Consider the following 22,065-nt stretch of genomic DNA (forward strand, 5'->3'; position numbering starts at 1 on the left):
GTGACAGGAGCCTCACATCACTAGTTGTGTGTTGAAGGGAACCTGCTCCTTTCACTATATAGCTCTCAGTCTGTGGCTTCCTGCTGCCTCCATTCCCCTCCTCACATCATGTCACTGCCCCTGTCACATGCAGTCCTGTCCTCACTGACACAATCACACAAGTGGACAGGTCCATGCCTCCCACATGATCAGAGCACTCATCTCTAGTTATACCCTGTGCTGAGCATTCCAATGATCTGATTGGCTACACGTCATTCTATCTCCGTCCTAACAGACGTGCAGGAGATCAAGAGTGATAGCCACTAACATGCTCTCATCCTAATCAAATACTCCTTAAAAACTAGCAGTAAGACTGTTACAAGTGTGAGTCTTACATATTCAAAGTAGGAATCCAACTATTTGTACTTGCTATCGGAAGAATGGCAGATTACCTATAATTGCAGTCGGCTTCAGAACATTGACTGCATCCAGGAAACTTTTGACAGAGTGACCCGGAGGAGGGTGTGCAAAGGCCTCCTGGTTGCCGTCCGCTACTTCTTCACGCCCCTGAAAACAGATAAATTGCTTTTCACACTTGCAGGTTTAAATGCCAGTAAGATCAACGGTGCCAGGTTAGCCCCTATCATCAAAAGACTTAAAATTTGTATTTACAAACACCACTTCTCATGATTTACTTATCTGAAATCATTATCTTTGCTAAAAACAGAATACGATTGTGTGAAATTCTTTCCTAAGCTCCTTGGCTCCAGCTGTAGGGCTGTCCAGTGTCAGCTGTCGATACGAGTACTCTTGTGCCAAGAGAGTTATAAGGGTTGTAGAATTCCATTTAAAACACTTTCAAATAATGTCACTGGTGTCATAAAATTTCATTTAGACTTAAAAGCTGGGTTTGCACAGAGCTGGATACAAACATTATGCACTTTAAAAAGAGTCTGTGCACAGTTTCTACAACTTACAAGCTAAGGGATCTACAATGTAACATTTGGCAACTGACCATACGTGCAAGGAAAGTCGTGGCTTTAAAGAGTTTGTCCCAGTTTTATAATATTGCAAATATACGCAGTATCACTACTCTTGTCTGCCTTTTCCCTATCCCACCATTTCAGGACCTATTCTCATTATGAAGCTACACACGTGCACAATACCTCATGTATGCTATACTCCATATATTATATAAATGCACATTTGTTGAAATATTTTTAAAAATAATAAATAAATTACTGGATTATGAGCATGTCCTATTGTGTATGTCTGTATTCAGATATCAGGTCATCCTGATTACAATCTGCTACAGACATGTCCCTTCCCCAATAAAATGAAGAAGTGTATAAACTGGCATGAAATAAAATAATCTGCACAAGTCATTCTTTACTATATGCTCTGCTACAATACTACACCCTGTAATAGTGTCTCTACAGCTGTCACATTAAACCCTCGAAGCTACAACATTCACCTGGACCAGTAGTCCAAATTTGTCAAACATCCAGATCTTCTCTCGAGCCGCCTCGGCTGAAATCCCGTTCTCCATCATTGCCATGACGATGAGGTTTGCGATGCCCAGAGCTGCCTGCGTAGCAAAGAGTATCATCATCATCATTTGCTATTTATATAGCGCCACTAATTCTGCAGCGCTGTACAGAGAATTCACATCAGTCCCTGCTCCACAGGAGCCTATAGTATAAATTCCCTAACACACACACACACAAAGACTAAGGTCAATTTAATAGCAGCCAATTAACCTACCAGTATGTCTTTGGAGTGTGGGAGGAAACCGGAGCACCCGGAGGAAACCTACGCAAACACGGGGAGAACATACAAACTCCACACAGATAAGGCCATGGTCGGGAATTGAACTCATGACCCCAGTGCACTGTGGTGTAATCGGCCCAGAAAATCACTCAAAACAGAATCACAACACAATAGCATCACTCTTGTTCTGTGTTCTGGGACATGTGACAACACTACCTTCACAATTCCTGTTTAGAATGTTACACTATGAACATATTGTGCAAGTGTATTTACAAACTAACCTGCTCCTCATTTAAATCACACAATTAGCATGAGTGAACGCGCTACATCCTGTAATGTAATGAACGCATCACAATATGCTCAATTTCATGTCTTATATGATACCCCCCCTTCCCTATGATTATACCACTAATTGGGACTCTTTGACAGCGCACCAACAGAGACTAAGGGCTAGATTTACTAAACTGCGGATTTGAAAAAGTGGAGATGTTGCCTATAGCAACCAATCAGATTCTAGCTGTCATTTATTTAGTGCATTCTACAAAATGACAGCTAGAATCTGATGGGTTGCCATTGGCAACATCTCCACTTTTTCAAACCCGCAGCTTATACCCCTAAGAGTTGTGCATGACAATTATTCCTGTCCAAGCTGTTTAATATTAAACTTCACTTGATAAGACCTCATCACGTTCTCTGGGTTATATTTGGCAGAGCCACGGAATTGCAGTTAATATCATTTCAGTAACAGATCACGTTTTCCTGCTTGTCCCTTGGATTTTCCCTCACTGTGTAAAAACACACACTCACATAACAATAATTCTGTGTACATTGAGTCTCTCTTAGAGTGAGCTGCAATTTTGCAGCCCGGTCATACGTATAAAATTATGGCCGCAAAATTGCCCTGGGGTGGCATATGTTTTTACCGGTCCAGAATACCTATGTGAAATACGTCCCCCATTGATCAGGCTGGTTTCACATTATGACACAGGGACCTCCATACTCCACCCCAAACTAAAATTTCATCTTTTGTGCGGAATTCTTCTTTAACCTTCCCAGACAACCTGTTTACAGTCAACATGTGGATCAAATTTTCGGTAAATGTAACCAGCAGGTATAAACCATTACAGACCTCTCCTGCTCCAAGGAAGAGGACCCTCTGCTCTGTGATTGGTTTACCAATCACGTTCTGCGTTGCAAGGAGACCAGCCAGTGCCACCGATGCCGTGCCTGAGGAAGTAAGAGAACGCACTGAGAAACATTCATAAAATAAACATTTTACTAGTAAGTACGCACCAAAAAGGGCACACAATAGCTAAAACTGAACAATGATTTTTAAAACAGGCCATACACACTGCGATACGGTAGTGGATTTCGAGCAGATGGCGAATACTGCAGCGTGTGTGCCTCGAAAAAGACCCAGATCCAAAATAATCTAATCCCTATTAATAGGATCGTTATCGGACATTTTGGTAAATGCGGTTGGAAGACAACCGCTGGTTCTGCCCTTGTGCAGGCATCTTCTCATTGAACGAAAAAGGCCACATGGAAGTCTAAAGACATCTGGCTTTCCAACTCATGTGCCGAATTGTTGGCTCTCGTCCAGTAGGCTCTTTACGTGTGGCCAACTTCAACACAGATCCGGTGTCTCTACACTTGGTCCAAGTGTCTCTACACTTGATCCAAGTGTTTGGAATTTACCAATGACATCCCATTTAATGCGCCGCTATTATGGAACCAGCTTTAAACGTACTGACTGACAACATTTCATTAATATCAGCTGCTAAGAGGAGTCACCAACACATTTTTTTGCAAGAGGTACCTTGAATGTCATCATTGAAGGTGCAATACTTTTCACGGTATTTCCTCAGGAATCTGAAGGCGTTGTGGTTTCCAAAGTCTTCAAACTGGATAAGAGTGTTTTGCCCATAGCTAGATAAAAACACACATTGGTACTTCCATTAACACTTTCACCAGAGTGAAAACTTGCCATATTTGGTTATATTAATTTCTATGCCTGGAATTCCGTTATAGAACCCTGTCCGTCACTCTGGGGCAGTACAGAAGGTGGGGCCTAAATGACAGGAAAAAAAGGACTTATTTATTAAGGAAGGGCCCCTTTATGCCTGATCACTGAGACCAAAAGGTTAGAGGGCAAAGCTAGGGAGGGCCCCTTTTGCAATGGAGTCTGCCAAAGCTTTACCCAGGGCACCAAATCTTCCCACCCCCCCCCACATAGAAAGAGGGAACTCTGATGGTTCAGGGTGATGGAAACCTCACAGCCACACCCCCCGCCCCCCCCCCCCCCCTAGACCATGGGGAGGAGCCCATAAGGGTCTCTGCACCCAAACGAAAGACCAAAAAAATAAGTGTAGAGGACAAACAAGGAGGTGAATGAATAAATAAATAAGTCTGAGTGGTTAGGGGTTATTGTTAAAATGTCTCTGCCCAGACAATAGGCCTGGGCTAAGGTGCAGCATATGAAAAGTTGAAAAAAAATGTGCTCTTCCTCTCTCAGTGGGGTTTCCCATCCCCCAGTGATATTCAGACACCCCGTGCCCGGTTTTCTAAGTTGCCTCGGCCCTTGGCCAGAGGACCAAGGTAGCCTGCCCATGATCAGAGGGGTCACCACTCCCTCCTAGACCAGAACTACACTTGATTCTAGCCAAAAGACAGAGAAACGATTATATATTATATATATTTTATTATTATATATAGTAATATATTATTATATTATATTTACTAATATAGGTTCTTGCTTGATCGGAGGTTGGGTGCAGCATTACAGCAATAACAGTTAAAAAAAGAATTTACGAGATATTAGTGTTTTTCTCTTCCCCTGCACCGACAGTCATACACAGGCCTAAGGGGTACCGTGCAGATCAGTTAGAGACAGGACGAGGACAGAACAATTTTGTGAGTATTCGTTTCTTGTACTTTGTTTACATTCATATGTTAGACAGAAGGGATGAGCACAGGACAATTGCTAATTCACTTACAATGCCCAGGGCAGCATCAACTCTAAACACAGTCTGGTCATACAATACATAAAGGGATATCAGATGAAAAATGACAACAAATCCTACGTCAACGAAAGTTTCCATACCGGTCTTTAACAGCGTCCATGAATTCGTCAATAAGATCATCATATAGCTGAGTACGGTCCCTCTTCTGGTAAAGTCCCATATAGAATGGATCTTTTAGTAATGCCTATTAAATGTAAAGTATGGGGTTAATCACCGACAAGTTGCATAGATTTTTAGGTACATTATTTTATATTTAAGAGTGCACTGCAAAGCCAATTTGCTGGCTGGACCAATATTCAAGGACATTCAGTCTGAATTCACTAGGAACCACTGAGGCTTTTTGATAGGTTGTCCTTTCATGAGAGCTAGTACGGTCTACAACATGGCGGCCTCCGCTGCGTGTGTGTGACGGGTGAAGTTTAACACGTATAAGGTGACATGTAGTAAAGAGAAGGTAAAGTGGGTTAGAAAATAAGTTTAAACTTCTAAACATATTTGTGACAGATGCACCGGGCCTTAGCTGGTAAACTTAGGGTCCCAGACTTTTTTCAATAAAAATACTACTCAATTTTCTTTTGGGGTGTTCTGCAACTTTTGCCCACCCTAGGCTATCCGTGGCTTTGAATAGATTCCTTTATATAATGGGAGAGTATGCTCCACACTCCTTTGCCGGTGTATGTGAAAGGTATAATCTCACTCATAGAAATGAAGCCTTTTTTACAGGCCCAGATACAGTCCTCTAAACTCCAATCCCCAACTCCATTTGAGTGCCACTGCATCTGCATTTATACCCCGGGCCATAGGATCTCCATACTGTATCACTCTATTCTGACACCTTTCACCCCCCAATCTGTCGAACCATTTGAATGGGCATGGGAGAAGGACCTTGGCACAACACTTGACCGGGAAGGATGGGCGGCCATTCACCAACGTGTTGAGATATCTTCCATCAGCACAGCTATACGAGAGAATACCTACAAAGTGTACACTAGGTGATATACGGTCCCCACTAAACTACACACCATTTATAATTAAACATCCGGCTTTTGTTGGTTTAACTATGAGCACAAAGCAACCTTTTTGCACACCTAGTGGGAATGCCCATTTATATCTCGTTTTTGGGACGACGTACTAGTCCTGATGACCTAGATCACAACATTCACTTACCCAAAGACCCATTGTCCAGCTTACACTCACTGTCAGCCTGTCAGGTCCATTAATAAATTGTCTAATATACGAATACGCCGCATTTGCAATGCAGCTGAATTCCAAATCTCTAGTAGACAACCTTCCAGTCCTTAATAGAATCTAGCACTCTACATCAATGGAATACACAACTAGAGGTTCACTTCTCTATGATACAGTTACTATGTGTCACAGAGATACTATAACAATTGCAACCCCCCAGGTACATTATAGCGCCTCCTTGTTTTCCAAGGATGGTAAAACAGTTAAAATCTGCTCATATCTGTCGTCCTGAAGAGACTTGTCCCCCTTGATGTCGCAGGGTCCCTATATCTATCGTCCCCCCATAACTATCACTTCCCGTCTCATCTCTCCCCATCCTAAACTGAAATAAAAAATCCTGCAAGTTTCATCTTTAGTTCTATTCTTCTACTTACGTGTCACTTGCACTTGTTTTTGTTTGTCTTACTTAAGGCTATATTGGGTTGTCACATGTTGTATTTGGGCTCATTGGCTGGCCATGGGGCTCAGGCCGTTCGCATGCTGCTGTATATTCTATTTATTCCTTGTTATTGTGCATTCCGCAGTTTTGTTTACTATGTTTTGACCTCCTTTTGTGACATGTTTTATTCTTCTGCTGTTACAAATAAAAAATTTAACAATACGGCACAAAGTGACATGCGAGGAATAAAAGCGGGTGTATTTATGTAAATTAGGGCGGCTTACTAGGGTGCAAGTCTTTTTCTTTCATGAGTATCAATTCAATAGACACAAACATGCAATGACCAGCATAATATCATAGCATATTCTATGTTCTAGCAATGACAAACTTTGGCACCAGTTATTCAATTCAGCAATAAGGGGGAAAAAATGTTCTTTGTCTGTGATGTCTGCTACTACTTCCCGTTATTCAAATATTTTCTATAAATCTGAATGATGTAACCATAAATATCAGAGTGGATATTTTGCAGCGTGCCATGCCGATTTACTGAACCCCCATTTTTTATTTTGTCCTTGTGTATATAACATGACATGATCATTTGTTATGCAGAACAAAGATGCTGACAACAGGTTTTAAAGTTAAATAAAAAAACAAAACAAAAAACACAACATAAAAACTAAATATAAAACCCTTACTTTATTATCGGTGCCGACATCAATCACCACTGGAAGGCACTTCTGAGGCCTTATACCGGCACACGCCGTATACAGACATAGTTTCCCTACAGGAATACCCATTCCATACACTCCAAGGTCACCAAGGCCCAATATCCTTTCACCGTCTGTTACCACAACTGCCTGAAATAGAAAACACATCATTCTCACAGCCAGAAAACAATTCACGTGTCTTTATACGTCAGGAGCAAAACAAACGAGTCTGAAGAGACAAGAACATCAATGAAAGGAGAATTATTGTGAAATGTAACGCAACAAATATGTCTTTAGGATTAGGACTCGACAGTTGCTGGAAAATCCAGATTTACAAACAAAATATCTAAAATTTCAATATGGGGAAATGTTAGAGTTGTAGAAAATCAAGGGGAAAGTTTTGTGAGAATTGATTTCCTTGGTGGAAGGGGATGTTGGCATGGGTGAGAAGTTCTCTGAACTCCGCTATTGCTTTGATATTCCAAACCGTGTCGAATAATCAGAGTTAGGACAACGAAGGTCAATTAATCCTGCTGTGTGGTTGGTGAAGGAGTCGGTACAATTAAGGCCAAATTACACAGATGAAACAGGGAAGATTAAGAGGTCAAATACAGAATAAATATTTAGCAAATTTCACTCTTCTCTAGATCACACCTCTTATTATACAGTTACTTCAAATATTCATTACTCCGTTACCTTGACATCTGTCTCAGGCCAGTTGTCTAGAATGGATCGAATATGTCCTTTGTCGAATATGGAAATATAGAGACCCCTGTAAGGAATAAAAACGGATACCTAAGTTTTATAACCAGTGCTAGAAGCCAAGTTATTCTAAGTCATTACTTGTAACAAACTCCATCCGCCAAGCAGGCAATTTTATATTAAACAGAACAGTTACAACACGTTACCCCTCTAGAAATGATGTCAACATCTACAACCATAAGTGGAGGTTTCCATACTCCCTGACAAGCAGGGGGTAACGGGGAGTGCGAGGAATCCATAAAGGCACAAAGAGGACACAACACACAGTTCAGCAGCCATACACCTTGGATTTACAGTAACATAAAACAACATATTAATACGTTGTAATTTCTTTTTCAGTTATACTGTGTGAGCTAGATTGTTTAAGTTTAGATTGCCGCATATATACTAATTTCAATGCTAGATAACAATCAGCTGCAAGCTTGTTAATACAAGAGTTGAATGCCGAGTTCCATATCGGAATCTTCAAAGAGAACCGGTCATGTTCCATATGAAGGCCGTATATTATATAGTGTCTATGTAGGACCTAAAATTAACAAAAGTAGGGAGGGATTATCAGTCAGTGGTGTATCTATAAGGGGTGCAGGTTGTACAGTGCATACGGGCCCATGACTCAAAGGGGGCCCCAGAATCGTACACTGCAGTGCTACAATTAATTCTCCCATTCTGCACCAGTCGGCCAGGCTCAGATTCGGAATCTCCCTTTCTGCACGGTTTCCACCACATACATGCAATGGCATACAGGCGGGTCACAATTGTGACCAGGGGACCTGCACTGTGATCCCAAATACCGTCCCCCTCAAACCTCTAAGAGCGTATGCACTGTGCGTTATATCTGGCACCTCGTCTATCACCCCATAGATAGCCCTTTTTATTGCTGTCAGATGGGCTAGCAGACAGTGCACACAATTCATTGTCCGCTGTGAGCGTCTTTATGATCAGAATGACTCTCATAGCGCTGCAGGTATCTCTCTTTGGTCAGAACTGAACAGGAAAACGGGAAGGGTTTGGCAGGGGGAGTTTCGGTGCTGCAATAGAGGGTCTCTGTTCTGTGGAGATCTCTGTGCATTGGGAGGCCTTAGCAAGGAGGGGTCTCTGTACAGGTCGTGTGTGTCTCTGAAAGGGGGAGTTCAGAGGTAATGACTGCACAATGGCAATTTAGATATGTCTATTATTTCCTCAATTTAGGGGGACCCCATCCCCAATTTCACACACAGACCCACGCACAAGTTCTTCCACTTATTTCACAGCTCTCCTGCACCTGTCACTTGGGAGCGAGCAGGAGACTGTCTATACAGAAAAGATTAATTTGCATTTATCATAGAAATATTTCATGGTCTCTCCCAGGGCCGGATTTACCGCTAGGCAACCTAGGCACCTGCCTAGGGCCTAGCGTCTCTCGGGGGCCACAGCTGGGGGGGGGGGGGGGGGGACAGGAGCAATTTAAAAAAAAAATAAATCGGCCCCTCCCCCGACTCACACCCCCCCCGCGAATCCGGGGAGGGGGGGGTCGGGTGCCGCGAATCGGGTCCCGGCAGCCTCTTCTCCTCTCAGTGTCTCAGTGATAGAGAGAGGAGGAGAGGCTGCCGGGACCCGACGAGCGATCACGTTATTTTTTTTTTATTTTTTTTTTAAATCTGGACTGACCGAGGAGGAGCAGCGCGCCGGAGAAGAAAGGCAATAGAAAGGTAAGTAAAACAACGGAGGGACAGAGGTGGTGATGGTAAGGGGCACAGAAGTGGTGATGGTGATTGGCACAGAGGTGGTGATGGGCACAGAGGTGGTGATGGTGAAGGGCACAGAGGTGCTGATGGTGATTGGCACAGAGGTGGTGATGGTGATTGGCACAGAGGTGGTGAAGGGCACAGAGGTGGTGATGGTGAAGGGCACAGAGATGGTGATTGGCACAGAAGTGGTGATGGTGATTGGCACAGAGGTGGTGATGGTGAAGGGTTACAGAGGTGGTGATGGTGATGGGCACAGAGGTGGTGATGGGCACAGAGGTGGTGATGGGCACAGAGGTGGTGATGGTGAAGGGGCACAGAGGTGGTGATGGTGAAGGGGCACAGAGGTGGTGATGGTGAAGGGCACAGAGGTGCTGATGGTGATTGGCACAGAGGTGGTGATGGTGATTGGCACAGAGGTGGTGAAGGGCACAGAGGTGGTGATGGTGAAGGGCACAGAGATGGTGATTGGCACAGAAGTGGTGATGGTGATTGGCACAGAGGTGGTGATGGTGAAGGGTCACAGAGGTGGTGATGGTGATGGGCACAGAGGTGGTGATGGGCACAGAGATGGTGATTGGCACAGAAGTGGTGATGGTGATTGGCACAGAGGTGGTGATGGTGAAGGGTTACAGAGGTGGTGATGGTGAAGGGCACAGAGGTGGTGATGGTGAAGGGGCACAGAGGTGGTGATGGTGAAGGGGCACAGAGGTGGTGATGGTGAAGGGCACAGAGGTGGTGATGGTGAAGGGCACAGAGGTGGTGATGGGCACAGAGGTGGTGATGGTGATTGGCACAGAGGTGGTGATGGTGATTGGCACAGAGGTGGTGATGGGCACAGAGGTGGTGATGGGCACAGAGGTGATGGTGAAAGGGCACATGTGATATTGTGAAGGGGCAAAAGTGACAATGAAGGGGCACAGTGTGATGATAGAGGGACAAAAGTGACAAGAGCACATACTTGGATTTATGCGTATTATTTTTGCAAACAACTTAAGTATTTCTGCCCTGACTTCAATATTTATTAAGTTGTTTTGACCCAACTACTTAAAAAAACGGGACTGCTTGGTAATTATTTAGGGGTGCCTTTTTCTGCAGCAGGGTGGCCTTGCTCTTTTCACATGTTAGGTACGCCCCCAAAGATGCAAGCCACGCCCTCACCTCCTTTGGCGGCGGCACATGCTTTCACTTCTACGTAACTATAGGGGTATATGGTAGGCTGCAAAAATATAGTGCTATGGATTGTTTCAGGGAGGGGGCCCAAAAACAGTATCCTGCCTAGGGCCCTATGAGGTCTAAATCCGGCTCTGGTCTCTCCTGGGAGTAGGGAGCAATGACGGACTTTTAGATCATACGTAGCGCACAAGATTTTTTTAAAGAGGATTAATTTTCTCAATATACCGTCATCTTGGCTTGGCAGGCAATTGCATACTACACTACAACTACAGTGCCTTAACAGCATCTGCGAGACAGCGGAGCTGTATGGAGGAAGCCAGCCAGTAAGAGAGAATAACTAAATATGCAGCTAGACTTCATCCTCTAACTTAAATATGTTGTATCCATCCATGAACTGACTATTTTGCGTTTCTTTAAAACATAATGCAAAACTAGTGCTCTCCCTTTCTACCATCTACATTCCTCACCCTGGCTGTGTAAATTGGTGGTTTTATTGCAGGTCTGTAGATATACATAAGAGGCATCACTTGTCTTGCTCATAACATGAGTCATGCCTCACAGCTTGAGGAACAGACAGTGTCAGGGAGGGGACATAGACTTAGAAAAAAAAAAATAAATAGAAAAATAATTTATCAAGGTCTACAACAGGAATGTTTGTTACAGTTTGATTTGAATAGTGAAGCAAATCTTAAAGCTTGACTTTAAAGTAGTTTTTATAATGCGGATTATATATTTACTTACTTTGGCCTTCTAAATATATGTCCATATTGCGAGCAGGCCAGTCCGACGGTGGGTGTGTACACAATGGGCATCAACCTCTCGATGTCGTCCAGTAATATCCTGTAGAAAAGTTTCTCATTCCTCTCCTGAATCCCCATTATGTAGATGTACCTAGGAAGCAGATAACAGAGATAAGACCATAGGCTGGTGATCATCCCTCATCCAATGGGGCAGCAAGGTGGCTCAGTGGTTGGCACTTCTGCCTCACAGCACTGGGGTCATGAGTTAAATTCCCGACCATGGCCTTATCTGTGAGGAGTTTGTATGTTCTCCCCGTGTTTGCGTGGGTTTCCTCCGGGTGCTCCGGTTTCCTCCCACACTCCAAAAACATACTGGTAGGTTAACTGGCTGCTAACAAATTGACCCTAATCTGTGTGTGTGTGTGTGTGTGTGTATGTTAGGGAATTTAGACTGTAAGCCACAATGGGGCAGGGACTGATGTGAGTTCTTTGTACAGCGCTGCGGAGTTAGTGGCGCTATATAAATGATGATGATGATCCAATCCTTGAAGTATAGATAAAATTATACAACAGACAGAAAATCTCTGCAATAAGTCACTTAACACCAAGAGCTTACTTTTCGAGGGGGTCCTCCATTTTACCCAGGTTCTTGTGGAATCTCGCTGCTTGAATGTCCTGCGTCTCTATTTTGGAAGGCAAAAGTCCTTGTAGTCCAAGGATCTGTCTTTCCTGCAGGGTGAATGCCATTCCCTGAAAAGCACAGAGGGGTTAATGTTTGCCAAAACAGCTACAAGCAACACAGACCTCGAAGGTCTACCGGAGGCACAATATACCGGGGATACTGCCAACAGCCTGCAATGCAAATAAAGGTGTGACCCAATGAAATGCGATTGTTTCATTTATCAAGTTCAGTTTAGAAAATGAAAGCAAGCGTCTGATACAGCACCTCTTGTACAGCACCTCCTTGGCATAATCCAGTTTTATATATGACCTTTAATCTGCGCATGTTGTATTGGTTTTGCACCATTTCTATAACTAATCAAACAGAGAATTATATAGTATTAAAGATAAGCACAAACATAATGGAGTAAGTGGAAGAGATCATGTTGTTAGGAGAGATTAGTGCCCGTGTCTTATACTGATGAGACTTAATGGGGTGTGAAGTGTCTTGTACCACTTATCCTCAGACTAATGATAATTATAATTTGGCAGGTGAGTGGTTCATCTCATCTCCTCACCTTGTTTGTTCTCGGGTTAAGCATAAGAGCTTTTCCTTTATCCTTGGTGTGCACAGAGCGACGCGCCAGCGCGCACGGTCTCACCAGGACTCTCAGTCTGGACAGCATAGTGGAGGCTTAACCTGAAGACAAAGATAAGAAAGATAAAACTTCACTCAAAGGTTTAATATGTAATAAAAAAAAAAAAAAAAAAATAACTACTGGTTGGTGAGTGTCTCTTACAGTCACTGTGAGGAGCACTAATACACAGGGTAATGAGGATGTATCATACACACAATCACAGAGTGCTTCCTCTTACAGTCACTGTGAGGAGCACTAATACACAAGGTAATGTGGATGTATGATATACACACAATCACTGAGTGTTTCTTACAGTCACTGTGAGGAGCACTAATACACAAGGTAATGAGGATGTATGATATACACACAATCAGTGAGTGCCTCCTCTTACAGTCAGTGTGAGGAGCACTACTACACAAGGTAATGTGGATGTATGATATACACACAATCACTGAGTGTTTCTTACAGTCACTGTGAGGAGCACTAATACACAAGGTAATGTGGATGTATGATATACACACAATCACTGAGTGTTTCTTACAGTCAGTGTGAGGAGCACTACTACACAAGGTAATGTGGATGTATGATATACACACAATCACAGAGTGCCTCCTCTTACAGTCACTGTGAGGAGCACTAATACACAAGGTAATGAGGATGTATGATATACACACAATCAGTGAGTGCCTCCTCTTACAGTCAGTGTGAGGAGCACTAATACACAAGGTAATGAGGATGTATGATATACACACAATCACTGAGTGTTTCTTACAGTCACTGTGAGGAGCACTAATACACAAGGTAATGAGGATGTATGATATACACACAATCACTGAGTGTTTCTTACAGTCAGTGTGAGGAGCACTAATACACAAAGTAATGAGGATGTATGATATACACACAATCACTGAGTGTTTCTTACAGTCAGTGTGAGGAGCACTAATACACAAGGTAATGAGGATGTATGATATACACACAATCAGTGAGTGTTTCTTACAGTCAGTGTGAGGAGCACTACTACACAAGGTAATGTGGATGTATGATATACACACAATCACAGAGTGCCTCCTCTTACAGTCACTGTGAGGAGCACTAATACACAAGGTAATGAGGATGTATGATATACACACAATCAGTGAGTGCCTCCTCTTACAGTCACTGTGAGGAGCACTACTACACAAGGTAATGTGGATGTATGATATACACACAATCACTGAGTGTTTCTTACAGTCAGTGTGAGGAGCACTAATACACAAGGTAATGAGGAAGGCGGTGTTAGGCACACAGAATCAACAAGTGTCTCCTCTTACAGTCACTGTGAGGAGCACTAATACACAAGGTAATGAGGATGTATGATATACACACAATCAGTGAGTGCCTCCTCTTACAGTCAGTGTGAGGAGCACTACTACACAAGGTAATGAGGAAGGCGGTGTTAGGCACACAGAATCAACAAGTGTCTCCTCTTACAGTCACTATGAGGAGCATTGCTATACAAGATAATAGGGATGGGATGCCAGAGGCAGCATGGGGTCTTTTTTAAATGTAATTTAGAATATACTAGGGATGATGCTCCAAAAAACACCTTTATCCAGAAAACCAAACCAATCCGGAAAGTCCTAATCATTCATAATAAAGTCCCCATGTCTGTGTATATATTTACTTTCACATGCACAAGTATTTATACACTATCAACCTTTAAATCAGAGCTGTACAACTACTGAGCTGGGTAGAGAGATATGTAATACTAATAGACCAAGATGAATTTAAGGTATATGACCTATAGCCGGTAATGTACTCAGTGATCAGCAGCAAGTTATTGTAGCACATGAGAGAGGACATCCCGGACAGCACAAGGTGATACGAGGGCTCCTAGAACTCTGTCTTTGTACCGTTTGGCTCAGTATAAATAATAGATGTTATGGCTGCTGGTATTGGTTTGTGTAATAGCAGCGATGAAACAACCTTTTTCTGGAAGACTGTCAAGTAGGAAGTCAGCCAATAGGTAAACAATGCTGAGTATATGTCACCACTGAGATAACGTCCTGTAAATACATAATACACCCATTTACTCCCAACCTCCAGAGTTACACTTCAGAAATTCATTTCGAATTCCAAAGTTATCAAATATTTAGTTTTATAACATTAACAGGAATCCCACGACTTTGTTGCAGGTTAATACTTTAAATGGACATTAGCCGCTATGTGCAGATTATGATCGTGTCCGTTACTTATCTGCCTGCTCCCTGCCCTATTATTTTGCGGACCAGGATATGACCCAATGACATATATCCCACCCCCATTTGTAATTACACATCCCGTCCCTAAAAAATATTTGTACTGTGGGAAGATTGTGATAATATGATTAACAGGAGAGCTCTGGGGGGAGATAAAGGGAGTATGAGGAAGGGGAAGCAAACAGTGGAACTGTACTGAAAGAGCTCATGGGCGTTAATATATAACATTTTCTTTATATGATTAATTACATTTTCAATGTTTTTCAATACATGTGATGGTCTATTCTAATCACTGAATACTGTTGACCTACACATTTTGTTACTAGATATAGATATAGATATATATCTCATATATATATATATATATATATATATATATATATATATATACACACACACACATATACATATACATAAACACACACACACATACAGGATCCCTTTAAATGAGCTCTATCATATATACAATATATGCATTTACATGTTGTCTGGAATTAAATTAAACTGATCCAATGATAGCAATAATAAATGTTCCCAGTTTAGTAATTGTTGTTCTATATATAACAGAGGTTCAGAGGTGGAGATTAGAATGGAATCCTGCACGTTTTGACCTCCAGGTCACTGAATGGAATCCTCCTTGTTACATATACGCACTTTAAAGCACTTTTCGCATGTTTTTGATACACTGAGCAGGTTAAATTCTTAGTAACAAGTAGTAATAAGAAAGTAACAACTTGCTTCTCATGCCAAGCTGCCCACCAGGGGCCAGCGCTGGGGAACCCTACCCAGACCCAGTCTTAGTTGCCCACTGGTACTCGCTCATCATGAGGCTTCTGTAACTTGACTTTTCGACAACTGGATACATGACATTTGGGAACAGAGCAAGTGAGGACAAGAAAAATTGATTTGTGGTGAGGTGAGGAGCTGTAGAGTTAAATGAGGCCGGACAGATGTCATGGAAACAAAAAGCAACAGATGGTGAGTCAATTATTTAAAGCACAAAGGTTTGTAGAGTCAATGACCAATACCTGTTGTGAATCAGTTGTCGACTCATCCCTCTCACTTATTATTGGCCCATTCATTTGCAATATGGTCCATTCATTGTAACTCTGCTTTCTACTCACTGCCGAGATGTTAACTTTTGTCTATTTTACTGACAATTTTCCAGACATTTACCAACATTTAATGATTTATTGGTAAGCGGTTGTTTTTACTAATCCCGGTTAATAAATCTAATGAACTACACGATCAACACAGAATCACCTACAAATGATTACATAAGGGACCAGAAGCTGAAGGGTGTTGGCAGGCTATAAAATTAAATATTAACAAGTTTGTTAACCAACTCTAAAGCCAATAAGGAACAATACATTTGTAGATTATAAAAATAATTCTTATTGATTTCCTTTGAGTAAGCAAAAGTGAAACTGTCCTAAAACCTAGTAAGTTCCTACTGAGACCATTATCACCTTAAGTGTTTCTTAAGTGTTCATTTTATAGGGTGCATAAAATAATGAATATTGCTGGATAATGCATAAGCAAACCGAGGAGGGGTTTCCTAGTGCCTGGAAACCCCCCTCCAAGCCTGGGGCACTGTATAATTGAGGTAGCTGGACCCCGCTCCCGCTTCACACAGCTCTGCTTGAAAAGGGAGAGCTACGTGCACCTAACAGTAGTCCACGCAGCATTGCCCATGTATATTATGGGGATGGGAAGAGTTGGAGAGCAGCCAAGCACTGTCTAAAATTCTAGCCACGCCCCCATGCATGCTGGTCACACCCACTGTCGGCGTGGTGTGGAAACCCCCCTCTACAAATCCTGCGTTTGCCCCTGTAATGGACAAACAAGGATTTAAAGCAGATTTAAGCAACCTGTGGCTTTCATTAAACAGGGATAGCGGACATAGCCCACCGACTTCACAGATTGACTCTCTTGGAAGATACAAGAAGCAGTAAGAAGAATTGTTGTAGAGTATAAACAAATACACACAACTACATATAAGAGTAGAAACAAATCATGATGATAAGTGATCACTGGAATGTTGTCACTGTCAATTCAGCTATAGAAGTATATTTACAGATCTGTTTCTCCTACAAATATTCTTCTTCCGCAGAATTTCAATGACAGGGCAACAATGTATTTAAAGCTTAGGGACATAATACACACATGTTGGTTTTGTGAGCCACAGACAGGATCTTGCTACATACAGCCGGCGTTTTAGACCATCAAGCTTCACCTTCCAATAGTGACAGGGAACAGAAACACGCAGAGTCAGGACATAAAGTGTCAGCAGACGGGTCCTGCAAATGAGTCACATTGAAACAGTTAAAGCTGAAATGCCTTTATTAGATTTCTGCAGTCACATTGTGCTTCCCTGCCAATAATACGGTCATGATCGCCAGTCTGCACCCAGCAATGACAAATGTTTGATTAAAGACCCTGTCTCTGCTAGCAGCAATATTGCTTCCCACTTCCGCCAACCGCTAGTAAATTTTTCACCAGGTAATGTTACCATTATCTACACAGAAGTACATCCCCAATGATTACAGTCAGTAAACAAATATGCAAAAACAAAATATTTGTCTACAGCAAATATAAACTTATATTTTTTGCTGGTCAACTTTCCAAACTGTACTTGTAATTTATTCCATTCCATGGTGATGTACATCAGGGGATAACAAAATAGGACAGACTTGTATAAACCTACAGAGATAACAGGTGGGCCCGACCCGCAAAGGCTTACTATCCAAGATCTAAGATCTGTAGGGAATTAGAATGACATTTGTTGCCAGGATACCGACAAAAGACTTAGAGCTGATTACCTCTGACATACCAGTTATTCCTCATCTATGGTGTCAGACCGGATTACATAGTGCTGCATAGACTATGAACCTTCTGATCTGTATGAATGGTCCCTCTCGCTTGTAGTCCTCTCATTTATTATTCATTAACACAATGCAGAATTCACTGGAAACCTGTGAATAGCCGCAGGTTCACCTACATAATAAGGAGCTATTGAAGTGCCCAGGAAACAAGAATACACCAGAGACAGTTACCATCCTCCACACACTTTTCCTAACAAAAGAGATTGAGGAGCTTCCTGGCTGTGTCATCTGATACAGGGCAGAACAGATGGCAACGAGGTGACTTCAGGGGGTAGTAGGGTCAATTGCAATGTAAATAATCCACAGGCCTTATAGAAGTGTATAAGAATGAAGTAACCAAATTCAGTATGTATGCCACAAAAAGACATTCTAATGCCACGCCGCTAAATCAGCAACAATATTGGCCAACAGACCTAAATGACCACGATCAGATTCTTCTGGGGTATGTTGGTAAATTCGGTCAGAAGATGGCCTCCGTCACCATGTGAGTGCAGTCACCTTATGGCCGCGGTTATGTCAGAAGTGATCTCAGCCAAGAGTGGCCAAATTGGACATTAAAGCCGTTGTTTGGTCCGCACAAATGCCGATTCGGTAAGATCTGTCCAATCACATTGTGATCCGATTGGATCAGGTAGGGCCTAAAATCTGGTCGGCCAATGACTTCATTGTCTTTTGTGCTTGCATATCTGTGAATGAGCCTTCATTCTTGGAGCTCACACGCAGTACTATTTAAGCAAATAAACCAGGACTGTGTTTGTGTGGGTTTCCTCCGGGTGCTCCGGTTTACTCCCACACTCCAAAAACATACTAGTAGGTCAATTGGCTGCTATCAAAATTGACCCTAGTCTCTCTCTGTCTGTCTCTCTGTCTGTGTGTGTTTGTGTATGTTAGGGAATTTAGACTATAAGCCCCAATTGGACAGGGACTGATGTGAATGAGTTCTCTGTACAGCGCTGCGGACTCAGTGGTGCTATATAAATAAATGGTGATGTTGGTGATGATTGTGTTTAGTTTGCTGATATCTTTGCGGAGAGTGTGACATTTCCCAGTGCTACTAAATATAATGCAATATAATGATATTATTTGATAACCTAGGAAACTACAAGTCCCAGCATGCCCTGCCAGCTATTAGCAGGATATCTACTGACAAAGCATGCTGGGACTTGTACCCTGCAGAGCCACAGGCTGCCCTAGGCAGTGACCGAAGACAAATCTGCAGAAGATAATGGTCTACCCAAATGGTGTGTTTCAGACAACTATACAAATACAATCACTTCGAAAAGAAAAAGTCTATTTCCCCTTAATAAAAGCACGGCATATTTACCTGTTATTTAACTGGTTAGAATGGAGAATAGGTAAGATAAGTAGAGGATATGCTGTTCTGGGCTGAAGTATTGACCAGCATTTACCCTGGGGACGTTTTAATCATCATCATCATTTATTTATATAGCGCCACTAATTCCGCAGAGCTGTACAGAGAACTCATTCACATCAGTCCCTGCCCCATTGGAGCTTACAGTCTAAATTCCCTAATATAGACATACACTCACACAGAGAGGGAGACAGACAGAGAGAGACTAGGGTCAATTTTGATAGCAGCCAATTAACCTACCAGTATGTTTTTGGAGTGTGGGAGGAAACCAGAGCACCCAGAGGAAACTCACACAGATACGGGGAGAACATACAAACTCCTCACAGATAAGGCCATGGTCGGGAATCGAACTCATGACCCCAGTGCTGTGAGACAGAAGTGCTAACCACTAGGCCACTTTGCTGTCCTACCACCAGATATTAAGTTTTGATTTCTCTGTAGGGACAAACTAAAGCCAGGAGATGAACAGGAAACAGATTGGACAAAGTCAATGGGAGTCAAATCCAGGAAAGGCACCGGGAAACCGATTACATAAAGCAATTGAAGATCCTTACCTCCTCCTTATATGGCAAATACAAGTTATTTTACTACTATGGAGCTACTTATTGAAGCTAGGTTATCTAAGAATCACACTACACCACTAATGTGATAGGGTGAGGTCAGCCCGCCCCGAACGTATCTATCAAGACTACTCTTACAAAACTACATCGCTGGTATAATTACCCCAGCCGCCAAGTAAACACAATTAATTGACATTCTGTAATTCAAATCCATGCTCAATAGTAAAACACTTCAGGAATGCAGGATACATTGTAAATAAATCCAGTGAAGCTGTGTAGCATTATGCATTTCATGTATGTGTAGATTTACATGGCTGATCTGATAATCCCAACTGCAGAAGGTTCACAGAGACCTAAGTAACGGCTCTTCCCAATTATACAGTACAGGACATTTCTTTGAAGCTTCACCATATGTATTATTGTGAAACTTTTCAGCACGGAAGAAACTTTATCTTAAGCACAACACGGGAGACCTCAGAGGTCTGATTTGCACTTTTTGCCAGATCTGCAGGAATTATGTCAACCCAACAGAATTAAGGTCTCTGTGGTTTTTACAATAAGTGCAGAAGTGTATAGTTTATTTGAAGAGGAAGGGTCACAAAATCATATAACATACTTGGCAAGACTCTAGGTTCTGGAAAAGAGACGAGTGCTGTCACCAATACAATGTATTATCAAATTCATTTTGTAACAAAGAGATATCGATATCTGTTCATTATTTACTATGGTGCTTTGTTTGCCAGGACTTTCAAAGCTTCTTCCATGGCATTAAAGCCACTATAGGCTGCTGAATGCACTAAGAACAGTTGTGTGTAGCAAATGCTTCAAAATGTTCATCTGTGGCCATTAAGACATAACACCGATCACACATTTTCCATGACCATTTTGTTGTTGCACTTTTGGCAATGTATTGAACTGGCCATCAACAGAGCTGCACCGACATACATCTCCTCTCTTGTCTCAAAATATCTCCCAACTCGGCAACTCTGTCCTGCACAAGATCTGCGTCTCTTATCCACCCTCATTACATCCTCCCATTCCCGGTTACAGGACTTTTTTTGGGCTGCACCTACTCTATGGAATTCTCTCCCTCGTACAATAAGACTCTTCCTTGGTCTACAAACTTTCAAGCGTTTTCTGAAAATCCACCTCTTCAGACAAGCTTATAATATTCCTTAACCACCCTCTTAACCTCACTACATTACCCTATTACAATCCATTACACAATTTCGCACAAGACAACTACCCCCTGACCAACATTGATGTGTGACAGGATCATTTAGCTTATGAGTCACTGTTACCTTTGCAGTCTGGCTGGACCGAAATGCAAAATGTAGACTTAACCTCATGTATCAAACTCCCATTGTCCCATAGATTATAAGCTTGTGAGCAGGGACTTCTCACCTCTTTGTCTGTTTTACCCAGTTTGTTTATTAGTTTACTGTGTTTGTCCCCAATTGTAAAGCGCTACAGAATATGTTGGCGCTATATAAATAAATGATGATGATGATGATGGTAGCATGTGTTAGGCATCATACAAGTACAACATCATAGTTTGGAATGTAGCTGTCACTAGCGTTTTCTGCTTTCATTCAGGAGATCACTTAGGATTCCACAATGCGGTCACTTGCGGCAAAACAACTGAATGGAGCAAGCAGCTTTTGGAAAAACGAAACTCACCAGATTGTGAGTAAATATACAAGTTGGGCACTGAAAGCAATGGCTTCCATTTTCAGACATTATTTTCATTTAAACTTTAGAAGAATGCACATTACCGCCAGTGGGTATAAGGCCCATGTAGTATAGGGAATGCTGGATGTTAAACGCAGTGTTACAATTTTATAATGCAATTATATAAACGGTACTGCTGACCGTTATCTGACCTATTTTTAATGCATGAAAACTGCAAAAATACACAAAGCAACACAGGAACAGAATACAGACAATAAATCCTAGTTACAAAAACACAATGCTACTACTAGACAAGCAGTGCCCTGTCACCTGTGTCTTCAAGTACTATTATCAATATCACTTGTTTTTTTAAATCTCAATACTGTACAGCACTTTGGAATATGTTGGAGATTCATCAATAAACAGTAAGCACACTATCAATAGGCAATGGAGTTTTAGCCAGCAAACATCAGTGTATTGTCCAGTGTGATATACTTTCAATTTCAGAATATGCAGAACGTTCCACCGAATACA

At 42.1% G+C, this 22,065-nt stretch overlaps 1 protein-coding gene across 1 annotated transcript in view; it reads right to left on the reverse strand.

The window, feature by feature from the left end:
• Positions 1 to 22,065, reverse strand: part of ME2 (malic enzyme 2) — a 35,799-nt gene that overhangs the window by 13,126 nt on the left and 608 nt on the right. The window contains exons 2-11 of the mRNA XM_075185588.1: positions 12,747 to 12,868; positions 12,125 to 12,258; positions 11,510 to 11,659; positions 7,803 to 7,878; positions 7,095 to 7,256; positions 4,853 to 4,956; positions 3,569 to 3,678; positions 2,879 to 2,976; positions 1,454 to 1,567; positions 432 to 546 (exon numbers count right to left, since the gene is read on the reverse strand). Coding sequence (XP_075041689.1) covers positions 432 to 546; positions 1,454 to 1,567; positions 2,879 to 2,976; positions 3,569 to 3,678; positions 4,853 to 4,956; positions 7,095 to 7,256; positions 7,803 to 7,878; positions 11,510 to 11,659; positions 12,125 to 12,258; positions 12,747 to 12,854 — 1,171 coding nt within the window. The 5' untranslated portion in view covers positions 12,855 to 12,868. The remainder of the gene's footprint in view (positions 1 to 431; positions 547 to 1,453; positions 1,568 to 2,878; positions 2,977 to 3,568; positions 3,679 to 4,852; positions 4,957 to 7,094; positions 7,257 to 7,802; positions 7,879 to 11,509; positions 11,660 to 12,124; positions 12,259 to 12,746; positions 12,869 to 22,065) is intronic.

This window comes from Mixophyes fleayi, chromosome 1 (genome assembly GCF_038048845.1).
Source record: "Mixophyes fleayi isolate aMixFle1 chromosome 1, aMixFle1.hap1, whole genome shotgun sequence".
Lineage (NCBI taxonomy): Eukaryota > Metazoa > Chordata > Amphibia > Anura > Limnodynastidae > Mixophyes > Mixophyes fleayi.